Source organism: Mesoplodon bidens (assembly GCF_964165515.1).
Source record: "Mesoplodon bidens genome assembly, chromosome: 12".
Taxonomy (NCBI): Eukaryota; Metazoa; Chordata; class Mammalia; order Artiodactyla; family Ziphiidae; genus Mesoplodon; species Mesoplodon bidens.
The window spans coordinates 63651001-63677179 of record NC_138168.1 but is presented as its reverse complement, the minus strand read 5'-3'; the positions used below and the strand labels follow the sequence as shown (position 1 = coordinate 63677179).

The 26179-nt window shown below is 39.7% G+C and overlaps 1 protein-coding gene across 1 annotated transcript in view; it reads left to right on the top strand.

Annotated features, from left to right (window-relative positions):
- The first annotated feature begins 12176 nt into the window (after nt 1–12176).
- The window catches only part of STX7 (syntaxin 7), a 46543-nt gene continuing 32540 nt past the window's right edge, over nt 12177–26179 (top strand). Inside the window, exons 1-2 of the mRNA XM_081251473.1 lie at nt 12177–12272; nt 17311–17461. Coding sequence (XP_081107599.1) covers nt 17377–17461 — 85 coding nt within the window. The 5' untranslated portion in view covers nt 12177–12272; nt 17311–17376. The remainder of the gene's footprint in view (nt 12273–17310; nt 17462–26179) is intronic.

The following is a 26179-nucleotide window of genomic DNA, read 5'->3' as shown; positions in this document are numbered from 1 at the left end:
CATCCTTAAAAAACAGTATATTTTTAAACCTACCACAGAGGAGTGGGCAACACCCGGGATGGTCTTGGGGCAGGGTGGGGAGGGAGGTTCTAGATTAGCCATGTCTCTGGTGGGAATGGATTCATGCTAAGTCCTCCAAAATTCAGGTAATGACCAACTTAGTTTCTCCCGGTGTTTGTTTGTTTTTATAGTGAGGAATACAGTCTTCAAACACTTTACAGAGCTCACCAAACAATAGTGACTAATTATTTTTTTACTTCATTTAACCATGAAAATGTACAACCTTGCATCTATATCTTAATTGAACTAGAGACTAGACTACTTGTATTGCCATTATCCAGTACCAGAGCTCTGTCCTCTATTGAAAGTGCAGGTTCTTAAAAAAAGGCTATGTGAACACACCTGTGTATCTTTTACCTATATATCTATACTCTCTAGTAAATAGGCTTTGTTAATCTGTGAATTTTAAATGTTTGTGTATGTGTGGTATGTGTATATATACGCCTGTGGTACTTTCAGGATTTACTAGTCCATGAATTTTAAATCAACTCATTTTTACTTTTTTTTTTTTTTTTTTTTGGCTGTGTTGGGTCTTTGTTTCTGTGCAAGGGCTTTCTCTAGTTGCGGCGAAGGGGGGCCACTCTTCATCGCGGTGCATGGGCCTCTCATTGTCGTGGCCTCTCTTGTTGTGGATCACGGGCTCCAGACGTGCGCAGGCTCAGTAGCTGTGGCGCACGGGCCTAGTTGCTCCGCAGCATGTGGGATCTTCCCAGACCAGGGCTCGAACCCGTGTCCCCTGCGTCAGCAGGCAGATTCTCAACCACTGCGTCACCAGGGAAGCCCCTCATTTTTTTTTTATTCCTCAAGTTTATACTTATTTAAGCCCTTACTGGCTTAATGGCATAAATCTAAGTCTCCTCCTTAGAGAGCATCTCCCAGTTACTCCTGAGATTCCCAAGGTGGGTGCATCCATGTGCTCACCAGTCAGTTTACCCAATAAAAAGACCATTTGACACCCCATATTTTCTTCTTCTGCCCCAGCTCTCCAGATAAAGTCCACCACATCTCTTGTCTTATTCTAGAGCTGGCTAAAGAAATTTCACACTGCCACCATAGATGGTATCCTGCCTTAGAGTCTGAGTGTCTATGTAAAGGCTGCTTATCTCCCCAAGCTTTAGGCTCCCCACTTCACTGGTAATGCTGCTGTTGTGCAAAAGGAGAGAGACCCCTTCCTCAGGTCTTTCCACTTGGGCCCTAAAATAGCAGGCTTCAGTCTTACAGAGTGTCTCAAATCTTACCCTTCCCTAGAAGCAGACACTTGAGGAGAGATGAGCACTCCTAAGACCCACATCTTGGTGCTTAATATTTTACACCCATAAAAGGAACTAGAGCTTCTCAAAGAAATGATTCATCCAAGCCATGGGACGGGGAGAGTACAGGATGAAACTGGAATATATTTTTATATCAGACACTTTTTTTTAAATGTTGGAGCACTTTCATAAGGACGCTGTTACAGCATGAGTGGGTTCCCACTGGCCAAATATGGGACAATTTGAGTGCTAAAATAATTAGGGAGAGTAAAAACAAATTATAAACTATTAGAAAAAAATGAGAAACTGTGACACCATATTAATTAAAGAGAAAAAGAAAGAGAGAGAGATGATTGTAGATAGATAGATAGATCAGTAGGTAGATAAAGAAGGGCTCTTTATTATAGTAGAATACCAAGTGCAACTGATACATATGGAGGGGGTACTGGAGTTGGAGCATCATAATTTTGGAACCATCACAATAATATTGATTCAGAGTGAATCGTCAATGGATGCTAAATCTGGTGGGAGGGGAGGGGAATTTTGATGAGAGTCTAGATAAAGCATTTTGAAATAGAGTTTAACCAATGCAACAGAACTATTTTCTACAGATATAAATGATTAATTAGGAAGAGCACAGACACAGTAATACCACCAGTCCTCCTTGGCAAGATGTGATAAATAGCTCCTTTAAACTCTTTTTGTCTTTCCATGACACTGGAAATTCTTAGCAAAGCATCATCTTTAAGAGCTCTCTGGAAAGTGTATTTTACTGTGAAGGGCAATGTAGTAGAATATTTTTCATATCTAGTATCACATTATATCCATAGACAATCCATTCTTGCCTAGCATAGAGACTGAGAAACTGGACATGTTCATTGTACAACAGAAGGTTCAGAAAAGAAGTGTTTGTTGGGTGGCCCTGAAACATAAAGCAGTCAGAGGACAACACAGGAACACAGTGAGTCCCTAAGAGGAGGGATGCCAAAGAAAATATATGCCAAGTATCAGGTCCATATTGTTACCTTAGATTTTTAACATTTGCTTAAGAGTCTTAATGATTCCCTAAAATATTCTTGGACAAGTTTTGAAGCTTTAGATCAGAGGAAACAAGGTTTCATGTCCTTGTTGATTCAATGCTCTTGTTAGTTAATTGAGTTGAATCACATATAGTCTAGCCCAGAGCTAGCTATCCAATAAAACTTTCTGTGATGAAAGAAGCATTCTATAATCTGCACTGTCCAATATGACAGCCACTGTTCACATGTGGTTATTGAACACTTGAAATGGGGTTTCTCACTGATTTTTAATTCAATTTAATTTTAACAAATTTAAGTTAAAATAGCCACATGTGGCTAGTTGCAACTGTATTGGGCAGATTAGGCCTATGCTAAAGGGACAAAACAAAGAAGACCTATCACGGCACTTTAATTTTGAGAGCTTTTTCACCATACAAGCTTTATTTAGGTTATTTTGTCTAGCAAAACTGGACTTCTTGCCCTAAAATAGTATTGATTATTTTGTTTTGCTTTTCAAAGTTTATTTTTTAATTTAGTGAGCACCTATGATTAAGGCAGAATAGCGGGGTAATTAAGGACACAGTCCTCGGTGGGGCTGTGGGGGGAAAACCCAGACCTCAGGTTTAGAAAAACTCATACTCAAAGAGTAGTACTTAATTATTCAGAACCTCAAGTTTTAGAAATTCAGAAATCCTAAAGTGGCATGGGGAGAAATATTTGGCTGTTATTTTTTCACATACTTGTTTCTGCTCCTGACAGCAATCTTACTCCTGTCTTTCTAGGGCTGCAGTTACACTATGTTAAACCACTGGATATTATCTAACAATTCTCTGAGGCCACATTCTTTTTTCCAATCTTTTTTTCCCTCTCTCTTCTTAATATTGGATAATATCTCATGAACTATCTCCAACTTCACTACTATTTTCCCTGTAACTTCCCTTTGGCTAAACCCCTCCAGCAATCTTTTATTTCAAATACTATATTTTTGTCATTTCTAGAATTTTCATTTGGTGTCTTATTGCTTTCAGTTCTCTGCTGAGATTTCCCATGTTTCATTCATGGGTAGCATATTTTGTTTTACTTCATTGAGGGTAGTTATAACAACTGCCTTGACCTCCTTATCTCCTAGTTCATGTTTGTCATCTCAGGGTTGGTCTCAACTGATTTTCTTCTTTCTTAAGAATGTGTCCCATTTTCCTAGTTTTTTGTATGTTGGATAATTTTGGGTTGTATTCTAGACATTGTGAATATTAACTTTTGGAGCCTCTTCTCAAACGTTCAGAAATAGCAGGAGTATCAATAAAAGCAACAACAAATCACGAAAGTAGTGATTAATAAAAGTTTATTGTGTCCACATCAAAAGACAGTTTGTGAGCCAGGAGCACTCAAACCAAAACTTGGAATAAGGCTCAGGAGTATATGGTTTCAAAGCTTATCTATCCAGAAGGCAGTGACTTAATTCTTCACAGTGATTGGTTATAGTATTAGAATTTTCTTAAATGATGGGGAATTGGTTAGTGGTTACTTCATATGAATTTTGGAAATAGTTCAAGTTTTGCTTGCTTGTGATTTCTTAGAGGCATAAGGAAGAAAGACCCAGGTCAAGTTAGTGCTGCAAATTAAGCTAAATTAAGCTTTGTTTGTATGATTAAACTGGTTTTGTCTGCTCGGGGAATTTTCAAGGCTGGTCTCCATTTATTTTTGGTTTTAACCCTCTGAGTTATTTTCTCTGGTGAGTATTACCTCTTTGGTTTTAGTAGACTCTGTTTCCTGGGGGGTATCTCCTCTTATTTCAGACCCGTTGTCTTTATCTAACCTGTTTTAATCTGCTTGGCACATGTGTCATTCAGGCGTCAACCAGAGCTGTAGGTGGACAGAATTTAGGGATCCTCCAATCTGGCTCTTTTCTTTCTGAGAGTCCCATACTCTTCCCAATCACCACAGTTACCTTGGATCTCCAGGCCAGAAAGACTGTGTTTTCCCACAAGTTCCCTGCCAACCCATGTCCTTCAAGCATGTCCAAATTATGGTTCTTCTGCCTTTCTGTAGGTTTGGGGATCTACCCTAAATCTTTCTAGTGAGTTAAATTTCTGCATAGAACAACCTACAAATGGATTCAATGTTGTGAATGAGGAACAATGAGGATTCCAGGATGATTCCTTGCTTTCAGGCTGAGACACCAGGTGGAGGAGAAAGTGTGGGTAGGGTGTGGAGAGGGGAGAGGATTTCTAGTTGGGACATGATGAAGCTGAGATGTTTAAGGGCAATTAAGTTGGGAACTTCCAGTAGACTAATGGATAAATCTGTGTAGAACTCAAAAGACTAGAGGGAGTTATTTGGGGCCATCATCATATATCATAATCAGTCACCCAGGGAACTAACAATGTTGAGGGAACGATTCTTCATTACAGATCCACTGTGTGTCAGGCATCTAGTAAGTGCCACTATAACACGATAAAATTGCTTTTCTCAGATCACATGTGAGTTATTAATGACTTTACAATTCCAGACTATGAATAAAATTGTCCAAGGTGCTAGATTTGTTTTATAATGCATGGAACAAGTTAGGTATAATAATGGTTCTGAAATTTCCAGTATTCTTTCTTGATCAAAATCTTAGGATACAATATGCTCCATCACATAGTTCAAATGATATAATACTTTTTTTTACAACTATTTAAAAAATTTCCACTTCTTATCAGTGTTAGAACATATCTTCATTTGGGATAGTCTCTTTGGTTTTAAGAAAAACTGTGTTTCTAAACACTATTTTCCTGGTTTTGAGGGAATTTTATCCAAAATCGAGTAACCATTTACTTAACACAATATAAATTATGACGCTTGAAAATTAAATTCCTAAAATAGTAAGTAAAAGTATGAAGGGGATTGGGGCATCTTAACTCATTATTTCTAGGCAGGTCTTTCTTACTGACCTATTTCAAAGGTCTCCATTGTTTTAATGACCCTCTCATTTTCCCCCTGTACCTTGCTGCCCCTTAGCGGTCACTCTGAGCAATATTGGGCTGACCAAACAAAAGATAATTAAGTCAAAGCCCAGAAGGGAATTGTCTGTTCAAAAATGAGTCACCACCCTACCACCTCCCCAAAATGAGGCCCAGGCCGAACCCTTTGAAAGCACGCCAGTTAGGGACTATCCACTTTCTCCCTTCCAAGCTACCCCTCCATACAAATAAGTCAAAGAAAGGTTTTTGAACTTGTCTTCATTAGAATCCCATGAGGAGCTTAAGATTTCCAGGCCCTGCACCCAGAAGTTCCAATCTCTAGGACTGAGGTGAAATGTGCTTTTCAAATCAAGCACCCCAAATGATTCTGCCATTCCACAGAACACTTTTTGAGAAACACTGCCGCAGGAGAAGTAGCACTGTTAGAAAGGAAAGTGCTCTAAACTCGGTCAGGAAAATCAAGCCCATCCATTCCAGTCATACTTGCTAAGATCCTTCTAGAGCCAGGCGTCCATGCCAGGTGCTAAGAGTGCAGATAAAAGCCACAACCCCTAGCCTGTTCATAGTCTAGTTTGGGAGAGGCCAAGTAAACAATTATAGCACTCTGAGATAAGAACTCTGGAAAGAGAGAGGAGGAGTATTCAGGGGGACAAGGAGGGAGTGACAGAAGGACCCTGGGAGAGCCAGGTTGATGGTATTTATTGTAGAAAGTTCTCCAGTCAAAGAGACTCCGAGGGGCTTCCCTGGTTGCGCAGTGGTTGAGAGTCCACCTGCCGATGCAGGGGACACGGGTTCATGCCCCGGTCCAGGAAGATCCCACATGCCGCGGAGCAGCTGGGCCTGTGAGCCGTGGTCGCTGAGCCTGTGTGTCTGGAGCCTGTGCTCCACAATGGGAGAGGCCACAACAGTGAGAGGCCCGTGTACCGCAAAAAAAAAAAAAAAAAAACCAAATAAACAAACAAAAAAATGTGTAAAGAGCTAGATGAAACATTCACGGTCAGGATCTTTCTTTAGAAAAGGAAGGCAAAATTACAAAAAAAAATTAGTTATGTACATGAAGTTGAGAAAAGCAATCACAGCAGTTTCTTAGTTTCTACCTAAGAAACTAGGTAGGGTGGAGCCTGAGAATTTTTCTTATTATCAAGCACCTGATGTGAGAGGTACTTTCCATAACTATCCACTTGAAAATTTTTTCTTTACATAATAATAACTGTGGCCTCTGATGGTTTAGCCTCAAAGGATCTCTGTCCAAATATTTATTAGTTCTTGTGGTAGTTTCAACATATGTTCATAAATTTTTAATATTCCTCCCTTCTGGAGGTAGAACTCAATTTTCCTCCTCTTGATTGTGGACTGGACTTTGTGATTTTCTTCTAATGGGTATAGCATAGAAATGGAAAAATAGTAACTCAAAGACATCACCTTAACCAAGGTGTGGAGATTAATATCACCAAAAGACATATCATTCTGATATCATGTATCCTCTGAAATGATATGTTGAGAACACTTCACCTCCCTGGTATTCTTTTCAAAAATCTGTAACTCAGTCTAATCGTGAAAACATCAGACAAACCTGAATTGAGGGACTTTCTAACAAAATGCCTAACCAGTACTCTTAAAGTGTCAAGTTCATGACAAAAAAGGAAAGACAGAAAACTGTCACAGATTGGAGGAGACAAAGGAAACATGTTATGTAAATACAATGTGGGATTGGATCTTGGAATAGAAAATGGACATCAGTGGAAAACTAGGGAAATCCAATTCATTAGTTTAATTGAAAGTACTATGCCAATGTTAATTTTTTAGCTTTGACAAATGCATCATGGTTATGTAAGACGTTAACACTGGGAGAATCTGTGTGAGGTGTATATGGGAACTCTGTACTATTTTTGCAACTCTTCTGTAAGTCTACAATTATTCTAAAATGGAATTTACTTTAAAAACGAGGAGGAAGAAAGCACATTCTAGTTAAAGGCAACTGATAGAGCAAAGCGCAGAAATAAGGGAACCCCTGGTGTGGGTTTGGAGAGCTGGTGGGAAGGAAGTGGGAGCAGAAAGAGATGGAGAAGTTCTTTAAGCTAGCATATTCCAAAGCATAAATTTTGGTGCAGGGAAAGGCAGAATTCAGATCACATAGGTCCTTTTATATAAGGTGACCATATAATATATCATCTGAATTGGGACACTTTTGAGAAGGAAAGGGAGTGCTCAGAGACAGAAGGTTGGAAAAACCAGCCTAAACTGGGGCTGTCCTGGGCAAACTGGATGTATGATCACCTTATTTATATGCCATGATAAGGGGCTTGGATTTGATTTTGAGAGCAATGTTTTCCATAATAGATACCATGTAGACCTCTACAGCCATTAAGTATAAAAAAAGTTCTATGGTCAAATACATTCAGAAAATACTGGTTTAAAGAAAGTTATACTTGTTTCTTTACCGAACCACTTCTCAGAGCATTTAATTTATAAACATGCACCTCAAATCTTCAGGAAGGCATCATAATAAGATTTCCAGACATTTCTCCATAGATGCCCTTCTATGATTCCTCCCCCTAATCTACACAAACTTTCACCCCTGACCAGCCCCAGCACTTTTATTTTTAAGAAGTACATTTGGGGGCATGTGGCAATCACGGTGATGGCATGAAGCCTGGAGTGATGTTTTCAGATTTGCGCTTCAAATACCCAGTGGTGGCTTTGAGGATAATGACGTTGAGTAGAACTGGAGGTACAGATGCCAATGAGGAAGGTATTGTAGTGGACTGGGACACAGAGAGAAGAGGGCACACATGATAATATGTAGGAGGTAAAATTAGAGATGAACATACCAATCGTCATGCTATGATGGCCCAGGTAAGATTTCTGTGGGATTCCTATTAGCTCTATGTTTAAATGTGAGAGCAAAATCTGCTCTGTGCTTGGCATATAACTAGGGGCAGAGTGGTCTTAGAAAACAAGCAGACTGCAGAGGGAAATGAGAGGAGCTTAAAAACAAAGCACAATGGAACAAACTCTAGTTTATTAGACATTAATTTAAGCTGACTTTTTTTTGGGGGGTGGTGTCATGCTGCTCAATATGTGGCATCTTAGCACGTGGGATCTTAGTTCCCTGACCAGGGATCAAACCCGTGGCCCCCTGCAGTGGAAGCGTGGAGTCTAAACCACTGGACCACCAGGGAAGTTCCTAAAGTGCCTTTTAATCTAGCACAGATTTCTTAAAACAGCTTTGGTTTTCCCCTACATTATAATCAAAAACAAACTTTCACAGGTACACTTGTACCTCTCATTTATCATTAAATTCCTTGTCTTTTTGTATGTTCCTTTTTGTGTCTTTTACTTCTCTGGCTGTCCCACAAGATCACATGGTGGGCCTTTTAAAAAATATTTTAGTTCAGGGGCTATAATGTGAACAAGCAATTGTCTCCTATTTGCTAGAATTGCTATTCCAAACACTGGAGATACAGCAGTGAAGAGTTCCCTAGCCTACATGGCAGAGGTTATTTAGGTTGTATTTATATTAATAAGGATACAAGTATGCAGATAACAATTCCCGGTCAAAGACTTACTTCTGATTGCCTTTCGAATTCTTTCCAAGAAGACCCAAATCCCCAAAATTACTAGCTCTGAAAAATCCAAATCACAAGTCTTCAGACATAGGGAATTCTTGCAAGTATAAAGGATTTGTTTGGGGAGAAGTGAAATGATCACCTGTTACATTGGCAGAATTTTTGATCCCTGCTGTGTTCAAGGCACCTGGCTAAGTTTCACTAAGAAGCAGGCTGATGCTCAGGTGGGATACCATAAATATCAGGAACTCTTCTGGAATTCATTTATCCTCTGTATCTCTAAATTTTTCAGGGCTACCTAAACTATACCTATTTTTTTCACTTGAATACAAAGGATACAAAGGAGTGAAATCTTATTCCTAGTTTTCAAAAGACCTGGAAGAAATCCACTCATATTTTGAAACATGAGAAATCGGAAGGAGCCCAGGAGGAGGATTCACACAACTGAGCTTTGGTCCTCATTCAGTCAGTAACTAGCAGGGTGACCTGAAGAGACCACCAAGCCTCCAGTTCTTCAACAGTGCTTCGTGATGTCCCCTCTCACAGTCCAGGGTTCTATCAAACATGATAGGATGTTTGGAAAGCGCAGCAGACACTACGTAAATGTAAATTCTTTGCATGATAGTTCCTTAAATGACTGACATGTCTCTTCCTAAATTTACCAACCACTTCCTAATTTCTAACTCCAATGCACAACTTTCAGTTCTTAATTTACTTGAACTTTCTGTGACATGTGCTATCATAGACCATTCCCTCTTTTTTGAAATGTTTTCCTTCATTCTCTACTACACGTTTTCCTGGTCTACTTCCTATCTCTCTGATTACTCCTCTTCATGGTTTTTCTTCCTCTGCCCTCCCTTAAACATAGAAAGTCCACAACATCCCATCCTTAGGGTTAGTGAGCTCATCTCTTCCCGTAGCTCCAACCAGAACTCTATCCGGAACTCCAGCTCACATTCTCAAGTACCTGTAGGACACTGGACATCTCTGAGTCTCTCTTCCCCAGAATCTTCAACACAACAACACGTCCCAAGCTAAACTTGCTGTCACTTTGCTCCCTCATTTCACCACCTCCATCCTCAAACTGCAATTGCTTTATCAGCAATCTTAGATCTCAGCTACATCATGCTCAGTTTTGTGTCTTAAAAAGAGGAGTCATCTCTTTCATTCTCTATATCTAATTGATTTCCAAGTCTTCTTAAATATTTCTCAAAGCAGTCCTCACCTCCTCTTCTCCAATGTATTTGCCTTACTACAGTCCTTCAATATCTCTGATATTGGAGAAATTCTTAATTGGGGGATGCTACCATTGCAACGGCCTCCTAAGTGGTCAAAACTCTCTCTCACTTTTATTTCCCTTTATTTTTGCCCATTCTCCAAAGGTTTCTTCAGAGCATGGAATTATGAGGACATCACACTTTTGCTTTCATAGTTTAACTCCTATTAGATATTCATTTAACATGATATACAGGCTTTTCATTATATAAACTCCACTTGACTTTCTAGTCTCATGCCCCTCCATTCCACCCACTCTGCTTTAGTCTAATGAAAATTAGAAGAGATCCCTGAGAGTTTGAACTTGCCTGTGATTTTATGAAGTTTTATGTGTTCTTCCTTTTGGCTGGAATGTCCTTTCCCATCTTGTCTTCCCAGTGAAGTCTCACACATTTTTCAGGATTCTATTAACACTTCCCTTTTGGAACGGTCCCTGACCCCACAGTAAGTCGTCCTCATCTCTGGGCTCCCTCTGTGCTGTGTACAAATCTTTATCACAGCATCTCTTGCAGTGTTCTGGGAAGGATCTCACTCTTTGAGCAACCTGAGGGAAAATACTGTATCCTACTCATCTTGATATCTGCAGTGCCTGTCGCAGTCCCTGGCACATGGCAGATTCCCAATGAACACATGCTGAGTGAATTATATGGTAGGAAGAAATCAAGATTCTGAATTAGGTCATCGGGATCTGTGCTTCTCATAATTATTTGTGTGATTTTGATGACATTTCTTTGGGTTTCAGATTTTTTCATCTGTGAAATGAGGAATTAGAGGTAGCTTTTCTGGTAGGCTTTCTCCAGCTTTAATACTCTATGGATGAAACTATCATCTATTACAAAGGCTGATATACATATTTTATTTGATCACAGAATGTTTTATAAAAACTTATGAATACTGAAAAAAAGATTTTTCACATAAAAATTAGAATTTACACTGTATCTTGACAAAACAGATAACTTGATCCCACTGGCCAATATTCCTAAAAGTCTACAATCGGCTCTAGCTGAATCATGCTGCCCCTCTCGATGGGGTGTGTGCCTTCTGTTTGGCCAGCCTGCCCATCTCTCTCTTGCCCCCTCTTCACAGAGGCAGAGTATAAGTTGCTGCTTATTACCACACTTATACCAACACACTTATACCACAGTTTTCTTCTGGAAAAAATGAGAAACAGAAAATTTTTCTTGTTCCCATTTCTCTCTTAAAAGTAGAAAAATGAAAAATAAACAGAGATCCTCTTATGTTTCTTATCGTTGGTTGACTGCACTCACTTATGCACATATGTATGTATAATTCCAAACAAACTAGAATTTGCTCGTGTGGTACCAATTCAAAAAATTCTGGTTTTAGGTTTTTTTTCCACCTTAGTCCATCTGGACTTTTGATGTCCTGATGATCCTTTCAGAAAATATTATTGCCTTAATACAGACAAAGGCCTAATTAATTAATTTGGTATTTCTCTCACCTGAAGCAACTGATGCTTTTTATCTAACAATTACTTTATGTTTGAATATTTATCATGAGAACATTCTTTGCTCTTTTCAAATCCTGTTGAAACTACTTCCTGCCCTTCAAGGATGCTTAGAATGACTTGAATGTGCTACGAAAACTTGGTTACGAAGTGAGCACACGGAAATGACTCCACGCATTGTTCCTGCTAGAACTGCGTATCTGCGTTCACATTTTTTAATGGACTTGCGAATATGTTCTACTGAGGTTAAGGGTTAGGAAACAAGACAGGCGTGAGTTAATGGGGCGGGCTGAAGACATGAGTCTAGGGAGGCCGGCATCACCTGATGAAGAAAACAGCTGCTCTCCATTCCCTCCTCTTGTTTTTTACACGCAGGATAAGGCGTTCACCATCTACACGTCAGGCCTCAAAAAATACCTCCCTTGCAGTTTTGCTGGAACCCCTATTCCTTAGCTTAGAACCAGAGGAGGCGGGGAAGGGCCGCTGTCACTCAACCCCGCTGACCAATAAGAGGAGGGTTATCCCCGCCTCCTTCCCAGGGAGGGATTGAGAGCATGCGCAGTGGGCGTTCCAGCGCCTCCACCCATCAGCTGAGGCTCGTAGCTGGCGGCTCTGGGGCCCTTGGGTGGCCAGGGCCAAAGAAGGAGAAGGAAGCCGAGGAGGTCGGGGTAAGAGGAGCCTCTGGAGGGGGTGTCCCTGGCTGGGCGCCCCGAGAGCGCGTGTCCCCGTGGCTGCCGCGCCACCTTGTTTGCGCGCGTTGTCAGGTGGCCGCCGCCCTGCGCTTCGCGGCAGGCTTTCAGGAGTCGGAGGGCCGGTGCTGCCCCAGCGCCGGGAGCGCGCTCCTCCCCACGCCCCCCAGGCCGGCGCGGGTGCGCGGTGCGGTCCGGCTGGTGCCGCCGGCCCAGTCAGCCCGGCCCGCCCTGCGCCGGCTGCGCCGCAGCCTCGCCGCGTCCCCCGGCCGCCCCGGCCGCGCTCGTCAGGCGCACCAGCGGGCTGAGCGCTCCGGGGCGGGGCTGGAGCCCGAGGCACTCCGGCCCAGCTCAGGAGAACAGCTTCTGCCTCAGGCTGGACACGAATTGACCTCTTCCTCTTTTTAATGCCCGGATTTAGAAAACGCGCTTTAAAGTTCTCCTCCCGAATATAGAAGAACTGAAGATACATATTTCTATAGTAGAGGAACCGTATACGTTTATTCAGAGGCTCATCGTAGTTGGTTTTCTATTTGGCCTGGAGACTTTGACACACTACCTTTCTTTGATCTTTAAAGTACCTGTCCTTAGTTGGTTTGCATTAAGCCCTTTACAGCTACATAAAATATTCCAAGATGCCTCTCCACCCCACCTCAGCCCACCCCTCTTGTTTTTTAGGTTGTTACTTTCTTTAAATTCAGACAAAAAGAAAACAAAAATGCCTTTCCCGTCAAATGCTATATATGTTTTTACTCTCAAGTTTCTTACATTTGCTTGGTTCTTATAGACATACATTAATTTTTGTTTAATTCAGATCAACATATTCTGATCATAATTATATATAATTTAAAGCTTGCTCGGGATCTGGAAGAAAAGGAAATGATTATGAAATGCTGTGTTGTTTAGTAATATTGGAGGTGGACGTTTCTTCTGGGGTTGGCCTGATCATCCCCCCAGGTCAGAGACTGATAGCAGTGTTCAGCTGTGTCTTGTGATGTGGACAGGCCTCTGCTTTGCAGGCCACTTTGAGAAGGTTGTCTCAGACTTGTGACTCGTTAAGAATTATGCTCTAGTCTCAGAGTTAATATGATACCATGTGAACTCATTAACATCTACATTTTTCTCAAGATATTTTACTTCTGCTGCTCCCGATCTCAAAGCCAATCTTAATTTTGGTTATGATCTCAAACTTTAGCCAGGTGCTGCTGGGTGAGAAATTGTATAAAACACCTGCAGTAAGTCTGAATAAGATTTGCCATAATTCTATTTAATTTGAAAGTTTAGTGTGTGTGAAAGAGTGAAAAATAATTCTCGGTATTGTGGACTAAACCCAAGTAGTATAATAGTTTAATGGATGGAGGAGCTGAGTTAATGAATGCAGTTAATGTAGTTTATGTAGAGAATGCTCATGTCTGTTAGGAGAGTGATCACCCTCACATTCGTGGAACATCTTCTATGTCCCTGGCACTGTGGATTCTACAAGAAGATAGCCTTAGATTAATCTCCAAAGTATATAAACAGCTTTTGAAGCTCAATATTAAAAAAAACAACCCAATCAAAAAATGGGCAGAAGACCTAAATAGACCTTTCTCCAAAGAAGTCATACAGATGGCCAAGAGGCACATGGAAAGCTGCTCAACATCACTAATTATTAGAGAAATGCAAATCAAAACTACAGTGAGGTATCACCTCACACCAGTTAGAATGGGCATCATCAGAAAATCTACAAACAACAAATGCTGGAGAGGGTGTAGAGAAAAGGGAACCCTCTTGCACTGTTGGTGGGAATGTAAATTGATACAGTCACTATGTAGAACAGTATGGAGGTTCCTTAAAAAACTAAAAATAGAATTATCATATGACCCAGCAATCCCACTACTGGGCATATATCCAGAGAAAACCATAATTCAAAAGACACATGCACCCCAATGTTCACTGCAGCACTATTTACAATAGCCAGGTCATGGAAGCAACCTAAATGCCCATTGACAGACGAATGGATAAAGAAGATGTGGTGCATATATACAGTGGAATATTACTCAGTCATAAAAAGGAATGAAATTGGGTTATTTGTAGAGACATGGATGGACCTAGAGACTGTCATACAGAGTGAAGTCAGAAAGAGATAAACATATCGTATATTAACACATATATGTGGAATCTAGAAAAATGGTACAGATGAACTGGTTTGCAAGGCAGAAATAGAGACACAGATGTAGAGAACAAATGTATGGACACCAAGGGGGAAAGCAGGGGTGGTGAGGGTGGTGGTGGGATGAATTGGGAGATTGGGATTGACATATATACACTAATATGTATAAAATAGATAACTAATAAGAACCTGCTGTATAAAAAAAAGATAAAATTTTTAAAAAAAGAAGATAGCCTTGTCGCTCTCATGTTTATGTTCCAGAGGTAGGGCTAGATAATAAATGATATACTAACTAGATCATTTTAAGTGGTGATTAGTACTCTGATGCCATAGGTTAGATCAGCAGAGTGACAGAGTGGTGACTTCTCACTTCAAATCAAAGTGAAAATGGAATGCTTTTCTAGCACATGATGAGACTTTGCTGGGGAAGAGGAGCAAGTCACATGGAGATCATGGGAAGAGCCCTTCAGGGAGAGGAAATGGCACCAAGCAATAGTCCAAGGCAGCGATAAGCCTGGGACACCTGGATCTGAAAGAAGGCCCTGGAGTTCACTGTCTTAGAAATGGTAATATTTACCCTCAGACTGGGTGTGTGTTCTTAGGAAATAGGTACATTTATTCATTCTACAAATATTTATTAAGCACCTGTTGTATATCCAGATACTGAGAGTAGAGCAGTCCACAAAATAGACCAAAAAAAAAATCAAAACAAAAAACCTGCCCTTCTGGGAACTTATCATTTTGGAGCACAGGTTGGAGGGAAGTCCTGTGCTTTATGCTGATGCTCACCATTAAGAAAGTGAAACTGACTATTTCTGTTGCCTTATCCACACAGGATTTATAGAGCATGAGATTTATGTTAATGGGAATCTTAAGGATTCTATACTGTGTCTAGTAGTAACTAGGAGTAATGTTTGACACTCACGATTTCTTTTTAAAATTCCCTTTGTTCTTTTATCTGTGCTCTTTAGAAACAGCTTGAGAAGATTCTCAGTATGAGTATTGCACCTGATCCTCTCTTCCCATTTTTCTCTTTATAGTGTTTATATATCCTCATAGCAAGCTAATTATTGAGATTTTTGGTGAGCACTGTTCAATAGAACTTTCTGCTGTGATGGAAGTGTTCCATACGTGAGCTATCCCAGCCAATGGCCACACATGTGATATCTGAACACTTGATAGTGCAGGTATAGATAATGAGTTACTGTTATTCTGAGCAATAAAACTAGGAATTCTGAATGGGCTTTCAAAAGTATACAGCAAAAGTACTTTAGTGCATCTTAGCTCTGGGCTAGGTGCTGGAGACTGATGTGGAAAGCAGACATCAGAATAACTTGGTTGATGTAGCCTGTGTGCAAAGATCGTACACTGTTAAGTCAGTTTATAGTTAGCTGTCTATCTATCTGTTTATATACATATATTTTAAAGTACAGTCAGTTATTTGGATCCTTTATTTCTCATATCTCATCATCAGGAGAGCCAACCACTGTTGTCTTCTAGATATCACTTAGCAGAATAAGAGAGGAGGAGGTGTAAGCTATTTGGCAGTGTTACCTTGATCCATGCATGTAGTTCTCCCAAGCCTAATTCCTCATTTTCCTTGTGGGTTTAGCAAAACTTCATACAGGGTGTGCAGAAAGGTGATAAATTTGGTTTTTCTAAATTGAGTGGGCTCACCTTCCCTTAATTTTGTTATACAGGGAAGCAACAATATTGTTTTGTGTTTTCAAAACATAGACTCTAAGATTTAATTTCAAATTTTAGCTCTTTTCTTACATTAAACATGTTGCTTATTCTCATTATGCCTCAGTTTCTTCATTTGGAAAATCATAATTATTGTTGTACCTACCTCATAAGCTTGGTGGAAGAATCAACTAAGAAAATACATGTGAAAGTCCTAAACACAATGCTTAGGAAATAATAAGTTAGCTATAGTTAATCTTGTTGAATTTTTCTTTCTCTTCCATCATTCACAATTTCTTTTCATTCTTCGCTCAGCACTGAGCTGAGGGAATCACCATTGCACCCCTTCTCTAAGGAAATGCCAACCAGCCCAACAGTGGCAGCTCTTTGGATGAATGAAGCTTAGTTATCTCACCAGCAGGAACTTTCTCAAGTTTAGGCGCTTGGGTAAAGGGATGAGGAAAACTGGTAGTTTGTAGCTGATTGGTTGATTCTCTAAAGGGTGGAAAAGGAAACCATAAAAGAAAACAGGAGAAGGCTTAGACCAGACTTGTTTGAGTTTTGAGGGTTGAGGGAAATGCTACAATACTAAGTGGCAAACAACAGGACTGATTATAGTCCCTCTTTGGGGGAGAGAGCAGGCCTCAGCTAATCGTGTGATTGTGTGGTCCTGATGCAAGGGATCTGATCTGTTGATGCTAGTCCTGTAGATGCAAGAGTGGATCTTTACCTTTCTTCTGTATAGAGTGGGAAAGTTCTTGGTCCCTGGATGTGCAGTATCTCATTTGGATCCTGGCAGCAGGCCCAAATGCTAAGTGTCTTCCCCAAAGTAGAGGTTTCCTGTTGCCAGTTCCACTGGCAGCTAAAAAGGCAGTTGGCAAGTTCCTATAGCTTCAAAGGCATATAGACACTAAAGAGAGTTAAGAGTGTGACTCGGAGACATGGATGTGAGACTCATTTGTGTGTAGGTGTATTTGTGTATGTAGATGGAAGAGCACCCCTAAGAGAGTACATAAATAAGAAAGAGGAACACATCCTCATACAGTGTGTTTGTGTGAGCTAGATTTCAACCCTAGTAGGATCCTCAAATTTGTACTTGTAACCTCCCAGATCGACAATTTGGAAGTGTAAGCCAGTAACCTTAAAAATGCAATTATGTGACTTTTCTTTTATGTTATTTAGGTGACTGCTTAGAAAACTGCACAGCCCACCAACAGCTGATGAAATTAGCGAACAAGCAAATCAACTATGTCTTACACTCCAGGAATTGGTGGTGACCCCGCCCAGCTGGCCCAGCTTATCTCTTCCAACATCCAGAAGATCACACAATGTTGTGAGTTGAATTTTTAAATTTTCATTGTTTGTTTTCAATTCTTCATTGAAACTTGGTGGAGATTCAAAAAAGGACAATTAGTGTTCCTCCAAGAGCAGATTTTAAAAGGCTAGACCTCTTTAGAGTAAAGATAAGGAGTAGAAGAGGTAACACGTAACTGCATTTTTGTGTAGAGTGTCAGGCACCTGATAAACGTTCATTAATGAAAGAAAGATTTAAAAGGATAGATACTTAGGTTTGCATTACAACTATCAGGTTCTAGATGAGATAAATGAGATTTGATGAAATCTCATAGGTTTGGCACTGGGAAGCACTGTCAAGCACTATCAGTACTCCTCAGAATATATGTAAGAAATTAAAAAAAAAGCAGATTTGAACCTATAGAGTGTTTTAGTTTTTCTTTCTGAATCACAGCTAATCATATACCTAGATTATTCTGGTCATTTTGAGATCAGTATTTTGGCCCTCTGGGCATGCCTGAACTCTTTCAGAGTGTGTTAATATGTATAGTTTTATTCTTCAGCCTACTTCATTAAGGCTACTCTCTTTACCAGAATGCTAAACACACTGTGGAACATCTGAAATGTTTTCAGATGACCAACTGTGTTTCTTTAATCATTAACTTCCCAACAATTATTACTCTGCCTGAATGACTGAAATGAGATATCAGTGTGTTTTGGAGGCAGAGGGAGTAAAACTAGATTATAGATAGTTCTAAGAAAGTGCTGACCTGCACAGCAGTGTAGGATAACCCTTATCCTGATTTGGGGCAGCTCCTGTTTTCTTTGGCTGTCCTTGGAGGAGCAAGGAGGGGGGTAGCGTAGAGGTATCACTTTGTCCCCAGTAGGGTCTATAGGATTGGTACGTCAAGGATTGTTCCAGTTTGTCCTGGGGCACCAGCGTTGGCTGGCTCCACCTTGCTCTTCCTGCTTCAGATCGTTCCCATGGTAGCCAAAAGGGCCTCTCCTTTTTGTGGCTCCCTTGCTGCTGATTAGAAATAGTGCTAGTCTGCCTCAGGCTACTTGTGTGAAAATTATAATTTTAATTAGCACGTGTGGAAAATCAGGACCTTTATCCAAGAAAGGAGGCCAGGAGGTCTTTTTCTGTAGGATAGGGCAGGTATCCTGTGTTGGGGAAGCTAAACGGTGTCAGGAATTCTGGGAAGAAGATGAGGAATGACTGTAGTGCATGGAGATTACAGAAGCCTTGTGCACTTAATGGTGTGAAAGATACACAGATTGGAGATGGTGTGTGAGCTTGAACTGGAAGGAAGGAAGCGTTAACTTCAGTCAGGTCACACTCTCTCAGAAAGGGATCAGTTCATGAGACCAGCCAGATGATGTGAGGTAGATTGGACCACAGTTGCATATTCATGGCATACTCGATAGCCAAGTGTGTGACTACATCGTGGTTTGGGGCAGTCTTGGAGTACATGGGAGGGTGATGATAAGACCCGAAACTCTTGTTTTTAACAGCCTTGTGAAGAGCCGTTAAGGAGACTGGGACTGTTAACTCTGAGAAGGTACAATCACCACCTTCGGATATTTGAAGAACTGTCCTGTCTAAAACACGAGAAATGTACTCTACTTGATCATAGAGGCCTCCACAGATGAACGGAAGCAACAGCTTAAGAAAGGAATAAGGGGTTTTGAATAATCCTAGTTGTTGAGGGATAGAGTTGTCTACCTCAGGAGCAGTGCAGTCCCTGTTACTAAGTGAACAGCATATGGTGGTGAGATATTTCTCAGGTCTGTAATTAAGACACTGGAATAATGGTTAAACAAATGACTTCATTTTTATGTTGTCTTTATTCATTCAGCAAATAATTTATAGAGCACCGACTGTTTGCTAGTCACTGTTTCAGACCCTGGGAATCGAGCAGTAAGCAAGATCCACAAGGTCCTGTTCTCCTGTAGTTTCCAGTATGAGGAAAACTAATGGTTTAAAAATTTAATGAACAACATAATTCCCTATGAAGAAAAAAAAATGAGAGTGATGTGATGAGAGCAAGTGATGAGGGAGCAGCTGCCTTAGCTTAGGTGGTTCTCTGAATGTGGAAGAGAAGGGGCTGGTAGTGAGAAAATACTGGGAAAGAGCATTTAGATAGAGGCCACAGCTGGTATTTTTAAAAAGCAGTCCAGAGCTTAGGGTGTTCAGAAAATAGGAAAAAAGGAAAAATCCAGTGTGGCTGAAGCACAGCACTTGAGGCAAGAGTGGCAGGAGATGAAATCAGAGAGGAGGCCAATTAGGTCACCTAAAACCTTGGAGGCCACGTGGAGCTTAAATTTCGTTCTAAGATGCAGGGAAGAGACACAATCAGATCTGCACTTTGAAAAGATTACTTTGGCTGCTGCTTAGAAAATAGACTTTGAAGAAATAGAAGGAGAACACACAGGCCATGGCAGGGCTCTGATGAGAGAGATGTTGGCTTGCACCAGGGTGGTAGCAAGGGAGATGGAGAGAAGTGATGGATGTACTGTGGAGGCACAGACAGCAGGACTTGCTGATGCATGGGGGTGGGGTGAGAGGGAGAGGGGAGACCAGGATGACTTCATGGTTTTTGCTTTGAGCAACCAAGTGGATGGTGGTGAGTATGTACTAAGATGGGAAGAACTATAGTTCAGGAGATGTGGGGAGAGTTTTGTTTTGGCCAAGTAAATTTTGAGGTGTCTTTTAAACATCTAAGTGGAGATGTCAAACATCTAGTTTAGGTATATGAATTTGGAGATCAGAGTGTCATCAGAATATAAATGGTGTTTAAAACCATAGGTCTAAAATAATCACAAAGGAGCGAGTAGAGTTCAGAGAAGAGTGTTGGAGCATTTAAAAAAATGTAGAAGTCAGGAAAGCAGGGAGAAAACACCATAGTCAGGGAAGGAGTGACCAGTGAGGTAAGAAGAAAATCAGGCTCTGCTGGGTTTCCAGAAATTCAAAGAGTGTTTCAAGAATGAGTGAGGCATCATGTGTCTAATGCTGCCAACAGACTGAATGAGATGAAAGTAGAGAATGGGATCTGGCAAACTGGTGTCTTTGAAAGAATAAATCCCTGGATATATTCCAGGGATGCAAAGCTGGTTCAACAACCACAAATCAGGCCATGTGATATACATACACCACATTAACAAAATGAAGGATAAAAAGCATATGATCATTTCAATAGATACAGAAAAAACATTTGACAAAATTTAACATTCATTTATGATAAAAATTCTCAACAAAATGGGTATAGAGGGAACATACTTCAACATAATAACAGCCATATGTGATGGGCCTGCAACTAATATCATATTCAGTGGAGAAAAGCTAAAAGCTTTTCCTCTAAGATCAGGCACAAGATAAGGACGCCCATTATTGCCACTTTCATTCAGAAATATTGGAAGTCCTAGAAAGAGCATTTAGGCAAGAAAAATAAATAAAAGGCATCCAAACTGGAAAGGAAGAAGTAAAACTATCACTATTTGTAGAGGACATGGTATTATTTGGAAAACCCTGAAGACTCCATCAAAAAACTGGTAGAACTAATAAACAAATTTAGTAATGTTGCAGGTTACAAAATCAGTACTCAAAATCCGTTGTGTTTCTGTACACTAAAAACAAACTATCAGAAAGAGAAATTAAGAAAATCCCATTTATAATTGTATCAGAAAGGAATAAATTTAACCAAGGTTGTATACTGAAAACTATCAGACATTAAGGAAAGTAATTGAAGAAGACACAAATAAATGAAAAGATATTCCATGCTCATGGATCAGAAGAATTAATATTATGTCCATACTACCCATAGCAATTTACAAATTCAGTGCAATCCCTATCAAAATTACAATGGTATTTTTCACAGAATAAACAGTCTTAAAATTTGTATGGAACTGCAAAAGACCCTGAATAGCCAAAGCAATCCTGACGAAAAAGAACAAAGCTGGAGTCATCACCCTCTCTGTTTTTAAACTCTGTTACATACAAAGCTATAGCAATTAAAACAGTATGGTATTGGCATTAAAGACAGACACATAGATCAATGAAACAGAATAGAGAGCCCAGAAATAAACCCATGTATATATCATCAGTTAATTTACAGCAAAGCCAAGAATATACAATAGGAAAAGGACAGTCTCTTCAATAAATCATGTTGGGAAAACTGGACAGCCACATGGAAAAGAATGAAATGGGACCACTGTCTTACACTATACACAAAATTAACTCAAAATGGATTAGACTTGAACATAAGACCTGAAACCATCCAACTCCTAGAAGAAAACATAGGTGGTAAGCTCCTTGACATAGGTCTTGGCAATGATTTTCTGAATCTGATAACAAAAGTAAGGCAATAAAAGCAAAAATAAACAAGTAGGACTACATCAAACTAAAAAGTTTCTGCACAGCAAAGGAAAGCAAAAAGACAAGAAATAACAGGTTTGGTGAGGATGTGGAGAAAAGGGAACCCTTGTGCACTGTCGTTGGGAATGTAAATTGGTTCAGCCACTATGGAAAACAGTGTTGGAGATTCCTCAGAAAATTAAAAGTAGAATTACCATACAATCCAGCAGTACTCTCTCTGAGTTTTTATCCAAAGCAAACAAAAATACTAGATTGAAAATGTATCTGCACTCCCATGTTCATTACAGCATTATTTACAATAGCCAAGATATGGAAGCAACCTAAGAGTCCATGGATAGATGAATGGGTAAAGAAGATGTGGTGGGTGGGTGGGTGGATGGATGGATGGATAGATAGATAGATAGATATACACAGTGGAATATTATTCAGCCATTAAAAGAAGAAGAATGAAATCTTGCCATTTGCGATAACATGATTAGACCTCAAGGGCATTGTGTTACGTGAAATAAGTCAGAGAAAGGCAAATACCATATAATCTTTCGTATACATGGAATCTAAAAAAAAACCCAAACCAGAAAAACTAAGTTCATAGGTATGGAGAACAGATTGGTGGTTGTCAGGGGTAGGGGGTGGGAGAAGTGGGTGAAGGGGGGGGTCAAAAGGTAAAATCATATATTTTTTTAATTAAAAAAAAAAAGATGGTTCACAAATTTTGATAATTCAAAAAAAGAAAGGTGGTTTCCTATCCACGTTCCAGGTGTAGATGGAGAGGAGGCAGAAGGACTGACCTCTTCCATTTAAAGAGACTTCCCAGGGCTTCCCTGGTGGCACAGTGGTTGAGAGTCCGCCTGCTGATGCAGGGGACACGGGTTCGTGCCGGTCTGGGAAGATCCCACATGCCAAGGAGCGGCTGGGCCTGTGAGCCATGGCCGCTGAGCCTGTGCATCTGGAGCCTGTGCTCTGCAACAGGAGAGGCCACAACAGTGAGAGGCCCGCGTACCGCAAAAAATATATATATATAAAGAGACTTCCTAGCATCCTACTCACCTCTGCATATATTATTGACCAGAATTTAGACAGTCACATGACTACACCCACTGCTAAGAAAGCTGAAAGCGTCTTTTAGCTGGATTGCAATGTGCTCACTAAAAATGGGGACTGCTCCACTTGAGAGAGAAAGGAGAAATCAGTATTTAGGAGGCAACTAGTAGATTCTACCATGGAAATAGAAAGAGGGTCAAAGAAAAGGTGTATTTTTTCCACTACAAAAGAGAGATTCTAGTGAGAGTATACTTGCAAAAGAATTGTCTTTGAAGGCGAGAGGCGATGGGGAATAGACCACTAATGAGTGGTTTGCCTTTTATTTACGGTACAGATTTGGTGCAGAGTGTGATGGGTAAAGATGGAAAGTTTCTGTCTGAGTGTTTCTAAATAAAATAGGAGGCAAAGGCATCAGATAGAGAATGGGAGGGAAAGTTGTTAGAAGTTTATGGAAAGAAGAGACGGTGCATTACTTGTAGTTTTGACAGTTGAGAGAATGGATGTACCAGAGAAGCAGAGAAGCGTCGTGTGGCAGTTGGAGTACTCCTTTGAGGTTTGGGTTCATGAATTTAGTGAAACCAGTCATCACGGTGTATATTTTTCATTCTAAGATTCAATGTTCAAATAATGGGAAGTTTAGATTTCGATAGAGCAAGTTATTGCTAAAAATCTAACCTACCATCCAGTGTGCATTACTGATAAGGGCTATGCAGAAATCACGTGGAAGTGAAAGGGAGAAGTGTGAAATTTCAGTTCACTTTTTTCTACATCTGGTAATGCTAATAATACTGGATGTGATTGAATAAGATGGTACTTTACACCACATTAGGTGCTTCTCTTCACACTGCATTTGCATCTTTTGAATTTGTGTCAGTACAAATTATCTAATTTTACAAAAGAAATCTAAAGAGAAGGTGCTGTAAGTAAGGTAATCCCCTTGTACTTAGAATATGTGCATCTGTTCAACTAAAGCTAAAGTCTTCCTGAGTACTGCAGTGGGAAAAGTTTATTTTCATTTTAGCTTTGATTAAGATCAACAAACACTTGCAAAATATTGAGTTGTATGGTTTAATTTATACCAAAAATATATTGAGTTGTATGGTTTAATTTATACCAAAAATAGCAATCAAAAGACTTTTGATTCTTGGAGGAACCCAAGAGTAACATTTAGTAAGACTGGAATTTTGTGAGTTTTTAAAATAGTATTCTGGCAGTTCTGTTTTGCAAAGAGTAGGAAAGATGAAACAAAATGTTTTTAAACTTAAGTAGTTTTTTTTTTTTACTGTTAAACTACTTTTTGTTAAAAAAGTAACCTATAGTCTTATTGATTTGCTTTACTTGTGAAGTATTTAAACCACATTACAATAATGTAATTTATATTAAACATAAAATATTTAAATACTATAAATATGTAAAAGTAGAATATATTAGACAGAAATAAAATTGTATTAAATAATATCACTTTCTAAGTATAAGTAGTAAACAGATGTTATAAATTAGAACTTCATTAGAGATTTCTCTGTGGAGCATTTAAAATGGCTAAGAAACTATTTTTATACTAGGGGAGAAAGTGTTCTGTTGACTCTGAGTCAGCAAGGTGTCTGTGCTCCATCCTTTGCCCTGGCGTTGACAGTATTCTCTGTCACTGGCCCTAACACAGCATTAAATCTTTCTCAACCCAGTGCTCCAGGTAGCCATTCCCAGTAGACTGGAGTCGCCATCTAAATAAAACTGATTGTTATCCAAGGTCTAGAAGATCATAGTGCATCAAAGACATGCTTAGATTTAGTTCTCAAACTTCAGATTTAGTTCTCAAGGTTTTTTTTTAAAAAGTACCATTTTCATTAGCAGTATGTAGAAAGGAGATATACACTCATTTACCTTTTTTTAAATTTTTTTAACATCTTTACTGGAGTATAATTGCTTTAGAACGTTGTGTTGGTTTCTGCTGTATAACAGAGTGAATCAGCTATATGTATACATATATCCCCATATCCCCTTAATTTACCCTTTAACATCCACCTGTATTTTTTTTGAGACAGGCTCCTTACCTGTGACATATAGAACAAGGATAAGCAAGCCTCTGTGGATTGAAAATGCTGAGCCTATTATATGAGGTGAACCAGAGTAGGGTATTTCACAGGGGCCCTTCACCCTGGAACAAACACACACAATACAGAAAAATGGATTTGGGACACATGGAACACACAGAAAGAACTCGTGTTTTTGAAAGAAGCAGATAAATATATTGAAATCCATCACATAAGTAAACATTGGGTTTTTTTTAACTTTAAAAAAAAGAAGTATATATATTGAGTTGTATACCAATTATTAGTATATAGCTCAATGAGTTATGTTACAACACCACACATCAGGAAATAGAATATTACCAGCCCCCTGAAGCCCTTCTCATGCTTAGAGCCCCCTCCATACTCTCCAGAGGTAACCAGTGTCCCGACTTCTAATGTCATTGATTAATGTCCCTAGTTTTTAACTTTATATAATGGAATCAAGAAATATGTTTTATATTGAAGTTCTTTCTCCCATTAGGTTTGTGCAGTTCATCTGTGTTGTTACAGGTAGCTGTCAGTCATTTGTTTTCATTGCTGTATTCAAGTATACCACATCTAGTTATTCTTTCTACTGTTGGTGGACATTTGGAGTGTTTCTGTATTTTTGCTTTGTTTGGTTTTGTTTTTTGCTTTTATGGACAATGCTGAACATTCTTGTACATTCCTTTATTTCATATGTGTGCCTAGGAATTGGGTTGCTGGGTCATAGGATATGTGTATGTTCAGTAGTAGTAGATACAGGTAAACAGTTACCTAAAGTAGTCGTTCCAGATTGTACTCCCACCAGCCAGGGTATCAGAGTTTGTGTTGCTCCAAATCCTTGCCAACATTTGGCATTTATAGTCTTAAATTTCAGTGTGTCCCACTGTGTTGTATATTGCAATTCCCTGATTGGAATCAGACTTTCAGAATGTAGCTGAGCTAAGAAAATCAATGGGACAATAGGAAAAGTTTCTAATTAGGCAAGCTGTATGTGCATGCTTGCTCATTTCCCGAAATCACATCCAACAGCAGTGTGGCCTGAGTAAGCTGTTTTACCTTCCAAGACATGATTTTCTTATGTATTTTTTCTGTGGGCCGGATTATGGTCTGTTCCAACTTTAACAGGCTATAATTTTAACCAAGTTAAAGTTGTAAAAAAATCCTGAAAGCTCTTCTGACATATGCAGGATTATTCTCTTTGTTATTAAGAAACCAGTTGTCATATCTGGAGCCATCATGCATGCTTTTAAACTCCCGTAATGGAAACAGTCATTCACAAGTTAGCCAC